This window comes from Taurulus bubalis (assembly GCF_910589615.1).
Source record: "Taurulus bubalis genome assembly, chromosome: 7".
Taxonomy (NCBI): domain Eukaryota; kingdom Metazoa; phylum Chordata; class Actinopteri; order Perciformes; family Cottidae; genus Taurulus; species Taurulus bubalis.
The window spans coordinates 28,406,335-28,420,422 of NC_136595.1; the positions used below are offsets into that span (position 1 = coordinate 28,406,335).

Below are 14,088 nucleotides of genomic sequence, written 5' to 3' on the forward strand. Positions count from 1 at the left end.
TAGTTGGAGGTCGGTGAGTCCTCAGGGGAAATACTGTGATATAAAAGTAAAGGAGCCAGCCTCCTGGCCCGGGTCAGGAGCCAGCCTCCTGGCCCGGGTCAGGAGCCTCAGGAGCCTCAGGAGGCTGGCTCCTGAGGCTCCTGAGGCTCCTGAGGCTCCTGACCCGTTTGTGTCAGTGACAGATCAGTGAGCAGCTCTGGTTGTGTTGTGATCTCTGTTGGACAGACCATGCTGTGACATCCTGAGAGGTTTTCACACCTGGAGGTGGAGCCGCTCCCCTCAGTGAGTCATGTGCAGTTCTGATGAGATTTGAACTGTGATTGCCAACTGATCTGATCCGACCTCAAGAAACCAGCAAATGTAGCTAATAGATCTCTGATACTGATTATTGATCCCTGATGATCCATATGAACAGATCATATTGTTGTTTGACAGAACTTTACTTTGGGCTGTAATCGTTTAAATTTGATTTATTAATGAATGAATCATGTCTACATTACTTTCACTATTTCAACTGTGTGTGTGTGTGTGTGTGTGTGTGTGTGTGTGTGTGGTAAAGTAGTCCCTCCTGTGTGTGTGTGTGTGTGTGTGGTAAAGTAGTCCCTCCTGTGTGTGTGTGTGTGTATGTGTGGTAAAGTAGTCCCTCCTGTGTGTGTGTGTGTGTGTGTGTGTGTGGTAAAGTAGTCCCTCCTGTGTGTGTGTGTGTGTGTGTGTGTGTGTGGTAAAGTAGTCCCTCCTGTGTGTGTGTGTGTGTGTGTGTGTGTGTGTGTGTGTGTGTGTGTGTGGTAAAGTAGTCCCTCGTGTGTGTGTGTGTGTGTGTGTGTGTGTGTGTGTGTGGTAAAGTAGTCCCTCCTGTGTGTGTGTGTGTGTGTGTGTGGTAAAGTAGTCCCTCCTGTGTGTGTGTGTGTGTGTGTGTGTGTGTGTGTGGTAAAGTAGTCCCTCCTGTGTGTGTGTGTGTGTGTGTGTGTGTGTGTGTGTGTGTGTGTGTGTGTGTGTGTGTGTGTGTGTGTGTGTGTGTGGTAAAGTAGTCCCTCCTGTGTGTGTGTGTGTGTGTGTGTGTGTGTGTGGTAAAGTAGTCCCTCCTGTGTTTGTGTGTGTGTGTGGTAAAGTAGTCCCTCCTGTGTGTGTGTGTGTGTGTGTGGTAAAGTAGTCCCTCCTGTGTGTGTGTGTGTGTGTGTGTGTGTGTGGTAAAGTAGTCCCTCCTGTGTGTGTGTGTGTGTGTGTGTGTGTGGTAAAGTAGTCCCTCCTGTGTGTGTGTGTGTGTGTGTGTGGTAAAGTAGTCCCTCCTGTGTGTGTGTGTGTGTGTGTGTGTGTGTGTGTGTGTGTGTGTGTGTGGTAAAGTAGTCCCTCGTGTGTGTGTGTGTGTGTGTGTGTGGTAAAGTAGTCCCTCCTGTGTGTGTGTGTGTGTGTGTGTGTGTGTGTGTGTGTGTGGTAAAGTAGTCCCTCCTGTGTGTGTGTGTGTGTGTGTGTGTGTGTGTGTGTGGTAAAGTAGTCCCTCCTGTGTGTGTGTGTGTGTGTGTGTGTGTGTGTGTGTGTGTGTGTGTGTGTGTGTGTGTGTGTGTGTGTGTGTGGTAAAGTAGTCCCTCCTGTGTGTGTGTGTGTGTGTGTGTGTGTGTGTGTGTGTGTGTGTGTGTGTGTGTGTGTGTGTGTGTGGTAAAGTAGTCCCTCCTGTGTTTGTGTGTGTGTGTGGTAAAGTAGTCCCTCCTGTGTGTGTGTGTGTGTGTGTGGTAAAGTAGTCCCTCCTGTGTGTGTGTGTGTGTGTGTGTGTGTGTGGTAAAGTAGTCCCTCCTGTGTGTGTGTGTGTGTGTGTGTGTGTGGTAAAGTAGTCCCTCCTGTGTGTGTGTGTGTGTGTGTGTGGTAAAGTAGTCCCTCCTGTGTGTGTGTGTGTGTGTGTGTGTGTGTGTGTGTGTGTGTGTGTGTGGTAAAGTAGTCCCTCGTGTGTGTGTGTGTGTGTGTGTGTGGTAAAGTAGTCCCTCCTGTGTGTGTGTGTGTGTGTGTGTGTGTGTGTGTGTGTGGTAAAGTAGTCCCTCCTGTGTGTGTGTGTGTGTGTGTGTGTGTGTGTGTGTGTGTGTGTGTGTGTGTGTGTGGTAAAGTAGTCCCTCCTGTGTGTGTGTGTGTGTGTGTGTGTGTGTGTGTGTGTGTGTGTGTGTGTGTGTGTGGTAAAGTAGTCCCTCCTGTGTGTGTGTGTGTGTGTGTGTGTGTGTGTGTGTGTGTGTGTGTGTGTGTGTGTGTGTGTGGTAAAGTAGTCCCTCCTGTGTGTATTTCTGGATCCACCTGGTGAACTGAAGGGTGTTTGCCCTCTGTGGCCCAGAGGCTGCTGTAAGCTCCTTACTGTGTAAACACACTCACACACACACACACACACACACACACACACACACACACACACACACACACACACACACACACACACACTCCTTCACTCTGTTGGATAAATAAATGAGCTGCTTCTTCTAATTTGTCCTCTGGTGAGAGCAGACGTCTGAACAGGAACTGTGCGCCAGAGAATCACCAACAGGTTCCTCTTTTGTGTGTGTGTGTCAGAGTGTGTGTGTGTGTGTGTGTGTCAGAGTGTGTGTGTGTCAGAGTGACTTTATGTTTCTAGTTGTCTCCCCTTGTAGTTTCTGTAGTTTTGTAGTTCTTGTGTTGTGTTCATCGGTTTCTCCGTCAGGAGTCTCTGCTGGAGGTCCACACAGGTCACATGACCTCCTCGTCACATGACCTCCTCGTCACATGACCTGGTCTGACTGCTTGTGTTTCTTCAGTCTGCTTCACTGGTTTGTGATAATGAAAGCTGCTTCTCATCAGGACTCTTCTTCTCTTCTTCCTTCCCTCTTTTCAACTTCTCAGTATTTCACAACCGCTTCTATCTTTACCTCTTCTCTTCTGGGACTTCTTATTTTGTGCATGCTTTGCTTAATGTTCACACACACACTCATGTGTGTGTTCAGGGATGAAGGAGACCATCATCATCATCATCATCAGTGATGAATGAGTGTCTGCAGGGTGGAAACGTGACCCCTGAGACGTGAACTCTTTATTATTATTATTATTATTATTATTATTATTATTAACGTAAGAAAACAGTTAATATTCTCTGCTCTAAGCCTTCAGACTGCAGTCAGGGAACAGTGGGTTCTAGCTCACGGTCTCCAGAACTCACAGAACTCAAACTGGACGTAAACAACGTGAACCCATCAGAACCGTCTCAGCTCGTCTCTGAGAAAAGAGTTCTTGTTTATGAAAACCTTCATGTGTGTATGTGTGTGTGTGTGTGTATATATATATATATATATATATATATATATATATATATATATATATATATATATATATATATATATATATATATATATATATATATATGAGGAAGTGCACTTTAGCCCCTTGTGGCCGAGACGAGTATCACAACAACAAACGCACCTAAACTGTTCTTCAGTAACGCAGCAGAGAACCTCGTTTATTAATGACTCACCAGACGTGTTGTTGTTGTTTCTCTCGATGCCTCTACAGGCCGGGGGGCCGTGACCTCTGACCTCAGACCTGTCACCACGGTGACCGCCGGGCTTTTGTGCCGCCGGCGCTGTGGATTGTTTTGGCTGTCAGTTCTGATCGCAAAAGGTTTTGGATTGTTGTCCGTCAGCAGCGTGAGAATGCAGAGCGAAGCAGAACCAGATGATGCAGAACTAGATGATGCAGAACCATGATGAAGCAGAACCAGATGATGCAGAACCAGATGATGCAGAACCAGATGAAGCAGAACCAGCTGATGCAGAACCAGATGATGCAGAACCAGATGAAGCAGAACCAGATGATGCAGAACCAGATGAAGCAGAACCAGATGAAGCAGAACCAGCTGATGCAGAACCAGATGATGCAGAACCATGATGAAGCAGAACCAGATGATGCAGAACCAGATGATGCAGAACCTGATGATGCAGAACCAGATGATGCAGAACCAGATGAAGCAGAACCAGATGAAGCAGAACCAGATGAAGCAGAACCATGATGCAGAACCATGATGAAGCAGAACCATGATGAAGCACCATGATGAAGCAGAACCATGATGCAGAACCAGATGAAGCAGAACCATGATGCAGAACCAGATGAAGCAGAACCATGATGCAGAACCAGATTCACTTCCTGCTGTGTGAGGACGTTAGGAAGGAAGGTTAGGAAGGAAAGAAGGTTAGGAAGAAAGGAAGGAAGGACGGACACAGCACATCCTCTTGTGTCCCAACTGCATTGTATGTTTTGTGTGTTTTATTTTTCTTCCTGGAATTGGTTCCATAAACAAAACCCTGATGCATGCTGGGAGCAGCAGATCCTAACAGAGAGCAACATGCGTCTATGAAGTCACTCACAACGTTGTTGCATTAATGTTCTGTTGAAGAAGCTCTGTTTTCTCCGTGCTAGTCAACACATAGCCAGGACGTGGCTAACCCCGTTAGCTCCATGAGATGTTTGTGTACTCGTTCCATGAGGACCTGAGAGGAAAGGTGTGAAGACCTTGAGATGAACTCAGAGGGACCTGATACTGAGGAAGCTGCTTTCAGCACAAAGAGGAACCTGAAGCTCTGAGGTTCTGCTCAGAGCTTCAGGTTCCTCGTCATATTCCAGTTAATCATTACGGCTAGTTCATGCTACGTCTTCCTCTGAACTCCAGTTACCAACAACATGGAGCAGGAAATACACCAGAGAGGCATGAGAGCTCTAATGTGTCTGATGACGAGCTTTACTGTCTGATGAAGGTCTCTGATGAAGAGCTCTGATGAAGAGCTCTAATGTCTGATGAAGAGCTTTAATGTCTAATGAAGAGCTCTAATGTCTGATAAAGAGCTCTGGTCTCTGATGAAGGTCTCTGATGAAGAGCTCTGATGAAGAGCTTTAATGTCTGATAAAGAGCTCTGGTCTCTGATGAAGGTCTCTGATGAAGAGCTCTGATGAAGAGCTTTAATGTCTAATGAAGAGCTCTAATGTCTGATGAAGAGCTCTAATGTCTGATGAAGAGCTCTAATGTCTGATGAAGAGCTCTGGTCTCTGATGAAGAGCTCTAATGTCTGATGAAGGTCTCTGAAGAGCTCTAATGTCTGATGAAGAGCTCTGGTCTCTGATGAAGAGTTCTGGTCTCTGATGAAGAGCTCTAATGTCTGATGAAGGTCTCTGATGAAGAGCTCTAATGTCTGATGAAGAGCTCTAATGTCTGATGAAGGTCTCTGATGAAGAGCTCTAATGTCTGATGAAGGTCTCTGATGAAGAGCTCTAATGTCTGATGAAGAGCTCTAATGTCTGATGAAGAGCTCTAATGTCTGATGAAGAGCTCTGGTCTCTGATGAAGAGCTCTAATGTCTGATGAAGGTCTCTGATGAAGAGCTCTAATGTCTGATGAAGAGCTCTAATGTCTGATGAAGAGCTCTAATGTCTGATGAAGAGCTCTAATGTCTGATGAAGAGCTCTAATGTCTGATGAAGAGCTCTGGTCTCTGATGAAGAGCTCTAATGTCTGATGAAGGTCTCTGATGAAGAGCTCTAATGTCTGATGAAGAGCTCTGGTCTCTGATGAAGAGCTCTAATGTCTGATGAAGGTCTCTGATGAAGAGCTCATGTCCTCTCCAGTAACGTGGTCCTCGTCTTCCTCCCCCCAGCATGGCGTCCACGGTGACCTTGGAGGACGCCCTCTCCAACGTGGACCTGCTGGAGGAGCTGCCGCTGCCGGACCAGCAGCCATGCATCGAGCCGCTGCCGTCCTCTGTCATGTTCCAGGTGGGTCTGGGTTCAGCGCCACACGGGTTATTCTGGGATGGAGGGCCATAAATAAACAAAGCAGAAGCACAAAGAGTCCATTAGAGATCAATAATGTCTGAATTCTGCTCCATTATTCAAACCATCACCGTTTTAACTTTGATCCATCAATACTTCCTGTAAAGTCCATGAGCATAAACACTTCCTCAATGAAGGGCTCTGAGCAGAAGCTACTGTTTCTTTAAAGCTTTGAATGAACACATTAAAATATCTAAATCATCAACTCATCCTTTCACTGTTCTCAGAGACAGGAAGTCAACTTATTGATCAACATTAATAATTCAGTTTCCTGTCACTAAAGATGAGAAATTAGTTTATTACATAAGATCTGCATCACAGGCACCAATGTGTTTAATTAGAGAGCACTTTGCTACATTTACATGGAAATGTAGCAAAGATGGATTCAGAAATATAAAATGAGTGAAAGATCAAAGAAACAGTAGAAACTGAGAGAAAAGGTCCGAAGACGTTCTATGTCTCTGTGGTTACGTTCTGTAACGTTCTATGTCTCTGTGGTAATGTTCTGTAACGTTCTATGTCTCTGTGGTTACGTTCTGTAACGTTCTATGTCTCTGTGGTAACGTTCTATGTCTCTGTGGTTACGTTCTGTAACGTTCTATGTCTCTGGTTACGTTCTGTAACGTTCTATGTCTCTGTGGTAACGTTCTATGTCTTTGGTAACGTTCTGTAACGTTCTATGTCTCTGTGGTAACGTTCTGTAACGTTCTATGTCTCTGGTAACGTTCTGTAACGTTCTATGTCTCTGGTAACGTTCTGTAACGTTCTCTCTTGTCTCCCTGCAGCCGAACTTCAACACTAACTTTGAGGACCGGAATGCGTTCGTCACCGGCATCGCCCGCTACATCGAGCAGGCCACTGTGCACTCCAGCATGGTACAGCCGGTTCTGCTCCCTGGGTTCTGCTCAGTCTGACCTGTGACCTCTGCAGCGCTCAGCAGAACGGGTCACGGTTCTGCTGAGGTCCAGCACTTATGTGTCTGACTGTTTCTTCTCTGTTGAACTAGAATGTGATGCTGGAGGAGGGGCAGGAGTACGCTATCATGCTGTACACCTGGAGGAGCTGCTCCCGAGCAATACCACAGGTAACCACTGACACCACAGGCAACCACTGACACCACAGGCAACCACTGACACCACAGGTAGCCACTGACACCACAGGTAACCACTGACACCACAGGCAACCACTGACACCACAGGCAACCACTGACACCACAGGTAACCACTGACACCACAGGCAACCACTGACACCACAGGCAACCACTGACACCACAGGCAACCACTGACACTAACCACTGACACCACAGGCAACCACTGACACTAACCACTGACACCACAGGCAACCACTGACACTAACCACTGACACCACAGGTAACCACTGACACTACAGGTAACCACTGACACCACAGGTAACCACTGACACCACAGGCAACCACTGACACCACAGGTAACCACTGACACCACAGGCAACCACTGACACCACAGGTAACCACTGACACCACAGGCAACCACTGACACCACAGGCAACCACTGACACCACAGGTAACCACTGACACCACAGGCAACCACTGACACCACAGGCAACCACTGACACCACAGGCAACCACTGACACTAACCACTGACACCACAGGCAACCACTGACACTAACCACTGACACCACAGGTAACCACTGACACTACAGGTAACCACTGACACCACAGGCAACCACTGACACCACAGGTAACCACTGACACCACAGGCAACCACTGACACCACAGGCAACCACTGACACCACAGGCAACCACTGACACTAACCACTGACACCACAGGCAACCACTGACACTAACCACTGACACCACAGGCAACCACTGACACTAACCACTGACACCACAGGTAACCACTGACACTACAGGTAACCACTGACACTAACCACTGACACCACAGGTAACCACTGACACCACAGGTAACCACTGACACCACAGGCAACCACTGACACCACAGGCAACCACTGACACTAACCACTGACACCACAGGCAACCACTGACACCACAGGCAACCACTGACACTAACCACTGACACCACAGGCAACCACTGACACTAACCACTGACACCACAGGTAACCACTGACACCACAGGCAACCACTGACACTAACCACTAACACCACAGGTAACCACTGACACTACAGGCAACCACTGACACTACAGGTGACCACTGACACCACAGGTAACCACTGACACTAACCACTGACACCACAGGTAACCACTGACACTACAGGCAACCACTGACACTACAGGTAACCACTGACATCACAGGCAACCACTGACACTAACCACTGACACTACAGGTAACCACTGACACCACAGGCAACCACTGACACTAACCACTGACACTACAGGTAACCACTGACACTACAGGTAACCACTGACACCACAGGTAACCACTGACACCACAGGTAACCACTGACACTAACCACTGACACTACAGGCAACCACTGACACTACAGGCAACCACTGACACCACAGGTAACCACTGACACCACAGGCAACCACTGACACTACAGGCAACCACTGACACTACAGGTAACCACTGACACCACAGGCAACCACTGACACTAACCACTGACACCACAGGTAACCACTGACACTAACCACTGACACCACAGGCAACCACTGACACTACAGGCAACCACTGACACTACAGGTAACCACTGACACCACAGGCAACCACTGACACTAACCACTGACACCACAGGCAACCACTGACACTAACCACTGACACTACAGGTAACCACTGACACTACAGGTAACCACTGACACCACAGGTAACCACTGACACCACAGGCAACCACTGACACTACAGGCAACCACTGACACCACAGGCAACCACTGACACTAACCACTGACACCACAGGCAACCACTGACACTAACCACTGACACCACAGGTAACCACTGACACTACAGGCAACCACTGACACCACAGGCAACCACTGACACTAACCACTGACACCACAGGCAACCACTGACACCACAGGCAACCACTGACACTAACCACTGACACTAACCACTGACACCACAGGCAACCACTGACACCACAGGCAACCACTGACACCACAGGCAACCACTGACACCACAGGCAACCACTGACACTAACCACTGACACCACAGGCAACCACTGACACCACAGGCAACCACTGACACTACAGGCAACCACTGACACCACAGGCAACCACTGACACTACAGGCAACCACTGACACCACAGGCAACCACTGACACTAACCACTGACACCACAGGCAACCACTGACACTAACCACTGACACCACAGGTAACCACTGACACTACAGGCAACCACTGACACCACAGGCAACCACTGACACTAACCACTGACACTAACCACTGACACCACAGGCAACCACTGACACTACAGGCAACCACTGACACCACAGGCAACCACTGACACTAACCACTGACACTAACCACTGACACCACAGGCAACCACTGACACCGCAGGCAACCACTGACACCACAGGCAACCACTGACACTAACCACTGACACCACAGGCAACCACTGACACCACAGGCAACCACTGACACTACAGGCAACCACTGACACCACAGGCAACCACTGACACTACAGGCAACCACTGACACCACAGGCGACCACTGACACTAACCACTGACACCACAGGCAACCACTGACACTAACCACTGACACCACAGGTAACCACTGACACTACAGGCAACCACTGACACCACAGGCAACCACTGACACTAACCACTGACACTAACCACTGACACCACAGGCAACCACTGACACTACAGGCAACCACTGACACCACAGGCAACCACTGACACTAACCACTGACACTAACCACTGACACCACAGGCAACCACTGACACCACAGGCAACCACTGACACTACAGGCAACCACTGACACCACAGGCAACCACTGACACTACAGGCAACCACTGACACCACAGGCAACCACTGACACTAACCACTGACACCACAGGCAACCACTGACACTACAGGCAACCACTGACACCACAGGCAACCACTGACACTAACCACTGACACCACAGGCAACCACTGACACTAACCACTGACACCACAGGTAACCACTGACACTACAGGCAACCACTGACACCACAGGCAACCACTGACACTAACCACTGACACTAACCACTGACACCACAGGCAACCACTGACACTAACCACTGACACTAACCACTGACACCACAGGCAACCACTGACACCACAGGCAACCACTGACACCACAGGCAACCACTGACACCACAGGCAACCACTGACACTAACCACTGACACCACAGGCAACCACTGACACCACAGGCAACCACTGACACTACAGGCAACCACTGACACCACAGGCAACCACTGACACTACAGGCAACCACTGACACCACAGGCAACCACTGACACTAACCACTGACACCACAGGCAACCACTGACACTAACCACTGACACCACAGGTAACCACTGACACTACAGGCAACCACTGACACCACAGGCAACCACTGACACTAACCACTGACACTAACCACTGACACCACAGGCAACCACTGACACTACAGGCAACCACTGACACCACAGGCAACCACTGACACTAACCACTGACACTAACCACTGACACTAACCACTGACACCACAGGCAACCACTGACACCGCAGGCAACCACTGACACCACAGGCAACCACTGACACTAACCACTGACACCACAGGCAACCACTGACACCACAGGCAACCACTGACACTACAGGCAACCACTGACACCACAGGCAACCACTGACACTACAGGCAACCACTGACACCACAGGCAACCACTGACACTAACCACTGACACCACAGGCAACCACTGACACTAACCACTGACACCACAGGTAACCACTGACACTACAGGCAACCACTGACACCACAGGCAACCACTGACACTAACCACTGACACTAACCACTGACACCACAGGCAACCACTGACACTACAGGCAACCACTGACACCACAGGCAACCACTGACACTAACCACTGACACTAACCACTGACACCACAGGCAACCACTGACACTAACCACTGACACTACAGGCAACCACTGACACCACAGGTAACCACTGACACCACAGGTAACCACTGACACTAACCACTGACACCACAGGTAACCACTGACACTAACCACTGACACCACAGGCAACCACTGACACCACAGGCAACTACTGACACTAACCACTGACACCACAGGTAACCACTGACACTAACCACTGACACCACAGGCAACCACACCACAGGCAACTACTGACACTAACCACTGACACCACAGGCAACCACTGACACCACAGGCAACCACTGACACTAACCACTGACACCACAGGCAACCACTGACACCACAGGCAACCACTGACACCACAGGCAACCACTGACACTACAGGCAACCACTGACACCACAGGCAACCACTGACACCACAGGCAACCACTGACACTAACCACTGACACCACAGGTAACCACTGACACTACAGGCAACCACTGACACTACAGGTAGCCACTGACACCACAGGCAACCACTGACACTAACCACTGACACCACAGGTAACCACTGACACTAACCACTGACACTACAGGCAACCACTGACACTACAGGTAACCACTGACACCACAGGCAACCACTGACACTAACCACTGACACCACAGGCAACCACTGACACCACAGGCAACCACTGACACTAACCACTGACACCACAGGTAACCACTGACACTAACCACTGACACCACAGGCAACCACTGACACCACAGGCAACTACTGACACTAACCACTGACACCACAGGTAACCACTGACACTACAGGTAACCACTGACACCACAGGTAACCACTGACACTAACCACTGACACCACAGGCAACCACTGACACCACAGGCAACCACTGACACCACAGGTAACCACTGACACTAACCACTGACACCACAGGTAACCACTGACACTACAGGTAGCCACTGACACAACAGGCAACCACTGACACGAACCACTGACACTACAGGTAACCACTGACACTACAGGTAACCACTGACACCACAGGCAACCACTGACACCATAGGCAACCACTGACACTAACCACTGACACCACAGATAACCACTGACACTACAGGTAACCACTGACACCACAGGTAACCACTGACACCACAGGCAACCACTGACACCATAGGCAACCACTGACACTAACCACTGACACCACAGGCAACCACTGACACTAACCACTGACACCACAGGTAACCACTGACACTACAGGTAACCACTGACACCACAGGTAACCACTGACACTAACCACTGACACCACAGGCAACCACTGACACCACAGGCAACCACTGACACCACAGGTAACCACTGACACTAACCACTGACACTACAGGTAACCACTGACACTACAGGTAGCTACTGACACAAACCACTGACACTACAGGTAACCACTGACACTACAGGTAGCCACTGACACAACAGGCAACCACTGACACGAACCACTGACATTACAGGTAACCACTGACACTACAGGTAGCCACTGACACTACAGGTAACCACTGACACTACAGGCAACCACTGACACCACAGGTAATCACTGACACCACAGGCAACCACTGACACCACAGGTACCCACTGACACCACAGGCAACCACTGACACTAACCACTGACACCACAGGTAGCCACTGACACTACAGGTAACCACTGACACTAACCACTGACACCACAGGCAACCACTGACACCACAGGCAACCACTGACACCACAGGTAACCACTGACACTAACCACTGACACCACAGGCAACCACTGACACCACAGGCAACCACTGACACCACAGGCAACCACTGACACTAACCACTGACACTACAGGTAACCACTGACACTACAGGTAACCACTGACACTACAGGTAGCCACTGACACAACAGGCAACCACTGACACGAACCACTGACACTACAGGTAGCCACTGACACAACAGGCAACCACTGACACTACAGGTAACCACTGACACCACAGGTAACCACTGACACTACAGGTAACCACTGACACCACAGGCAACCACTGACACCACAGGCAACCACTGACACTAACCACTGACACCACAGATAACCACTGACACTACAGGTAGCCACTGACACCACAGGCAACCACTGACACGAACCACTGACACTACAGGTAACCACTGACACTACAGGTAGCTACTGACACAAACCACTGACACTACAGGTAACCACTGACACTACAGGTAGCCACTGACACTACAGGCAACCACTGACACGAACCACTGACACTACAGGCAACCACTGACACCACAGGTAACCACTGACACTACAGGTAACCACTGACACCACAGGCAACCACTGACACCACAGGCAACCACTGACACGAACCACTGACACTACAGGTAACCACTGACACCACAGGTAACCACTGACTCTACCCTTCCTCCCTACCCTTCCTCCCCCACGTCCTCAGGTGAAGTGCAACGAGCAGCCCAACAGAGTGGAGATCTATGAGAAGACGGTGGAGGTTCTGGAGCCAGAAGTCACCAAGCTGATGAACTTCATGTACTTCCAGGTGATTCACGCTCAGCTCCAACGGTTTGTTCTGGCTGAGTCACAGAAACCTAACCTCCTCCTCCTCCTCTTCCTCCTTCTCCTCCTCCAGAGAACGGCGATCGACCGGTTCTGCGGAGAGGTCCGGCGTCTCTGCCACACGGAGCGCAGGAAGGACTTTGTGTCCGAGGCGTACCTGCTGACCCTGGGGAAGTTCATCAACATGTTCGCCGTGCTGGACGAGCTGAAGAACATGAAGTGCAGCGTGAAGAACGACCACTCCGCCTACAAACGGTACCCAGGGCATGCTAACCCACACGCCCTCACACAGCAGCATCACACATTCACACAGCAGCCACTAGAGGGCAGCGTCACGCATTCACACAGCAGCCACTAGAGGGCAGCATCACGCATTCACACAGCAGCCACTAGAGGGCAGCATCACACAGCCACTAGAGGGCAGCGTCACGCATTCACACAGCAGCCACCAGAGGGCAGCATCACACAGCCACTAGAGGGCAGCATCACGCATTCACACAGCAGCCACTAGAGGGCAGCATCACACAGCCACTAGAGGGCAGCGTCACGCATTCACACAGCAGCCACTAGAGGGCAGCGTCACACACTCACACAGCCACTAGAGGGCAGCATCACGCATTCACACAGCAGCCACTAGAGGGCAGCGTCACACACTCACACAGCCACTAGAGGGCAGCA

General features: G+C 50.0%; 1 protein-coding gene across 1 annotated transcript in view; it reads left to right on the plus strand.

The window, feature by feature from the left end:
* Window positions 1–14,088, plus strand: part of cyfip1 (cytoplasmic FMR1 interacting protein 1) — a 36,253-nt gene that overhangs the window by 3,076 nt on the left and 19,089 nt on the right. The window contains exons 2-6 of the mRNA XM_079220975.1: window positions 5,645–5,762; window positions 6,605–6,694; window positions 6,826–6,903; window positions 13,292–13,393; window positions 13,484–13,665. Coding sequence (XP_079077101.1) covers window positions 5,646–5,762; window positions 6,605–6,694; window positions 6,826–6,903; window positions 13,292–13,393; window positions 13,484–13,665 — 569 coding nt within the window. The 5' untranslated portion in view covers window position 5,645. The remainder of the gene's footprint in view (window positions 1–5,644; window positions 5,763–6,604; window positions 6,695–6,825; window positions 6,904–13,291; window positions 13,394–13,483; window positions 13,666–14,088) is intronic.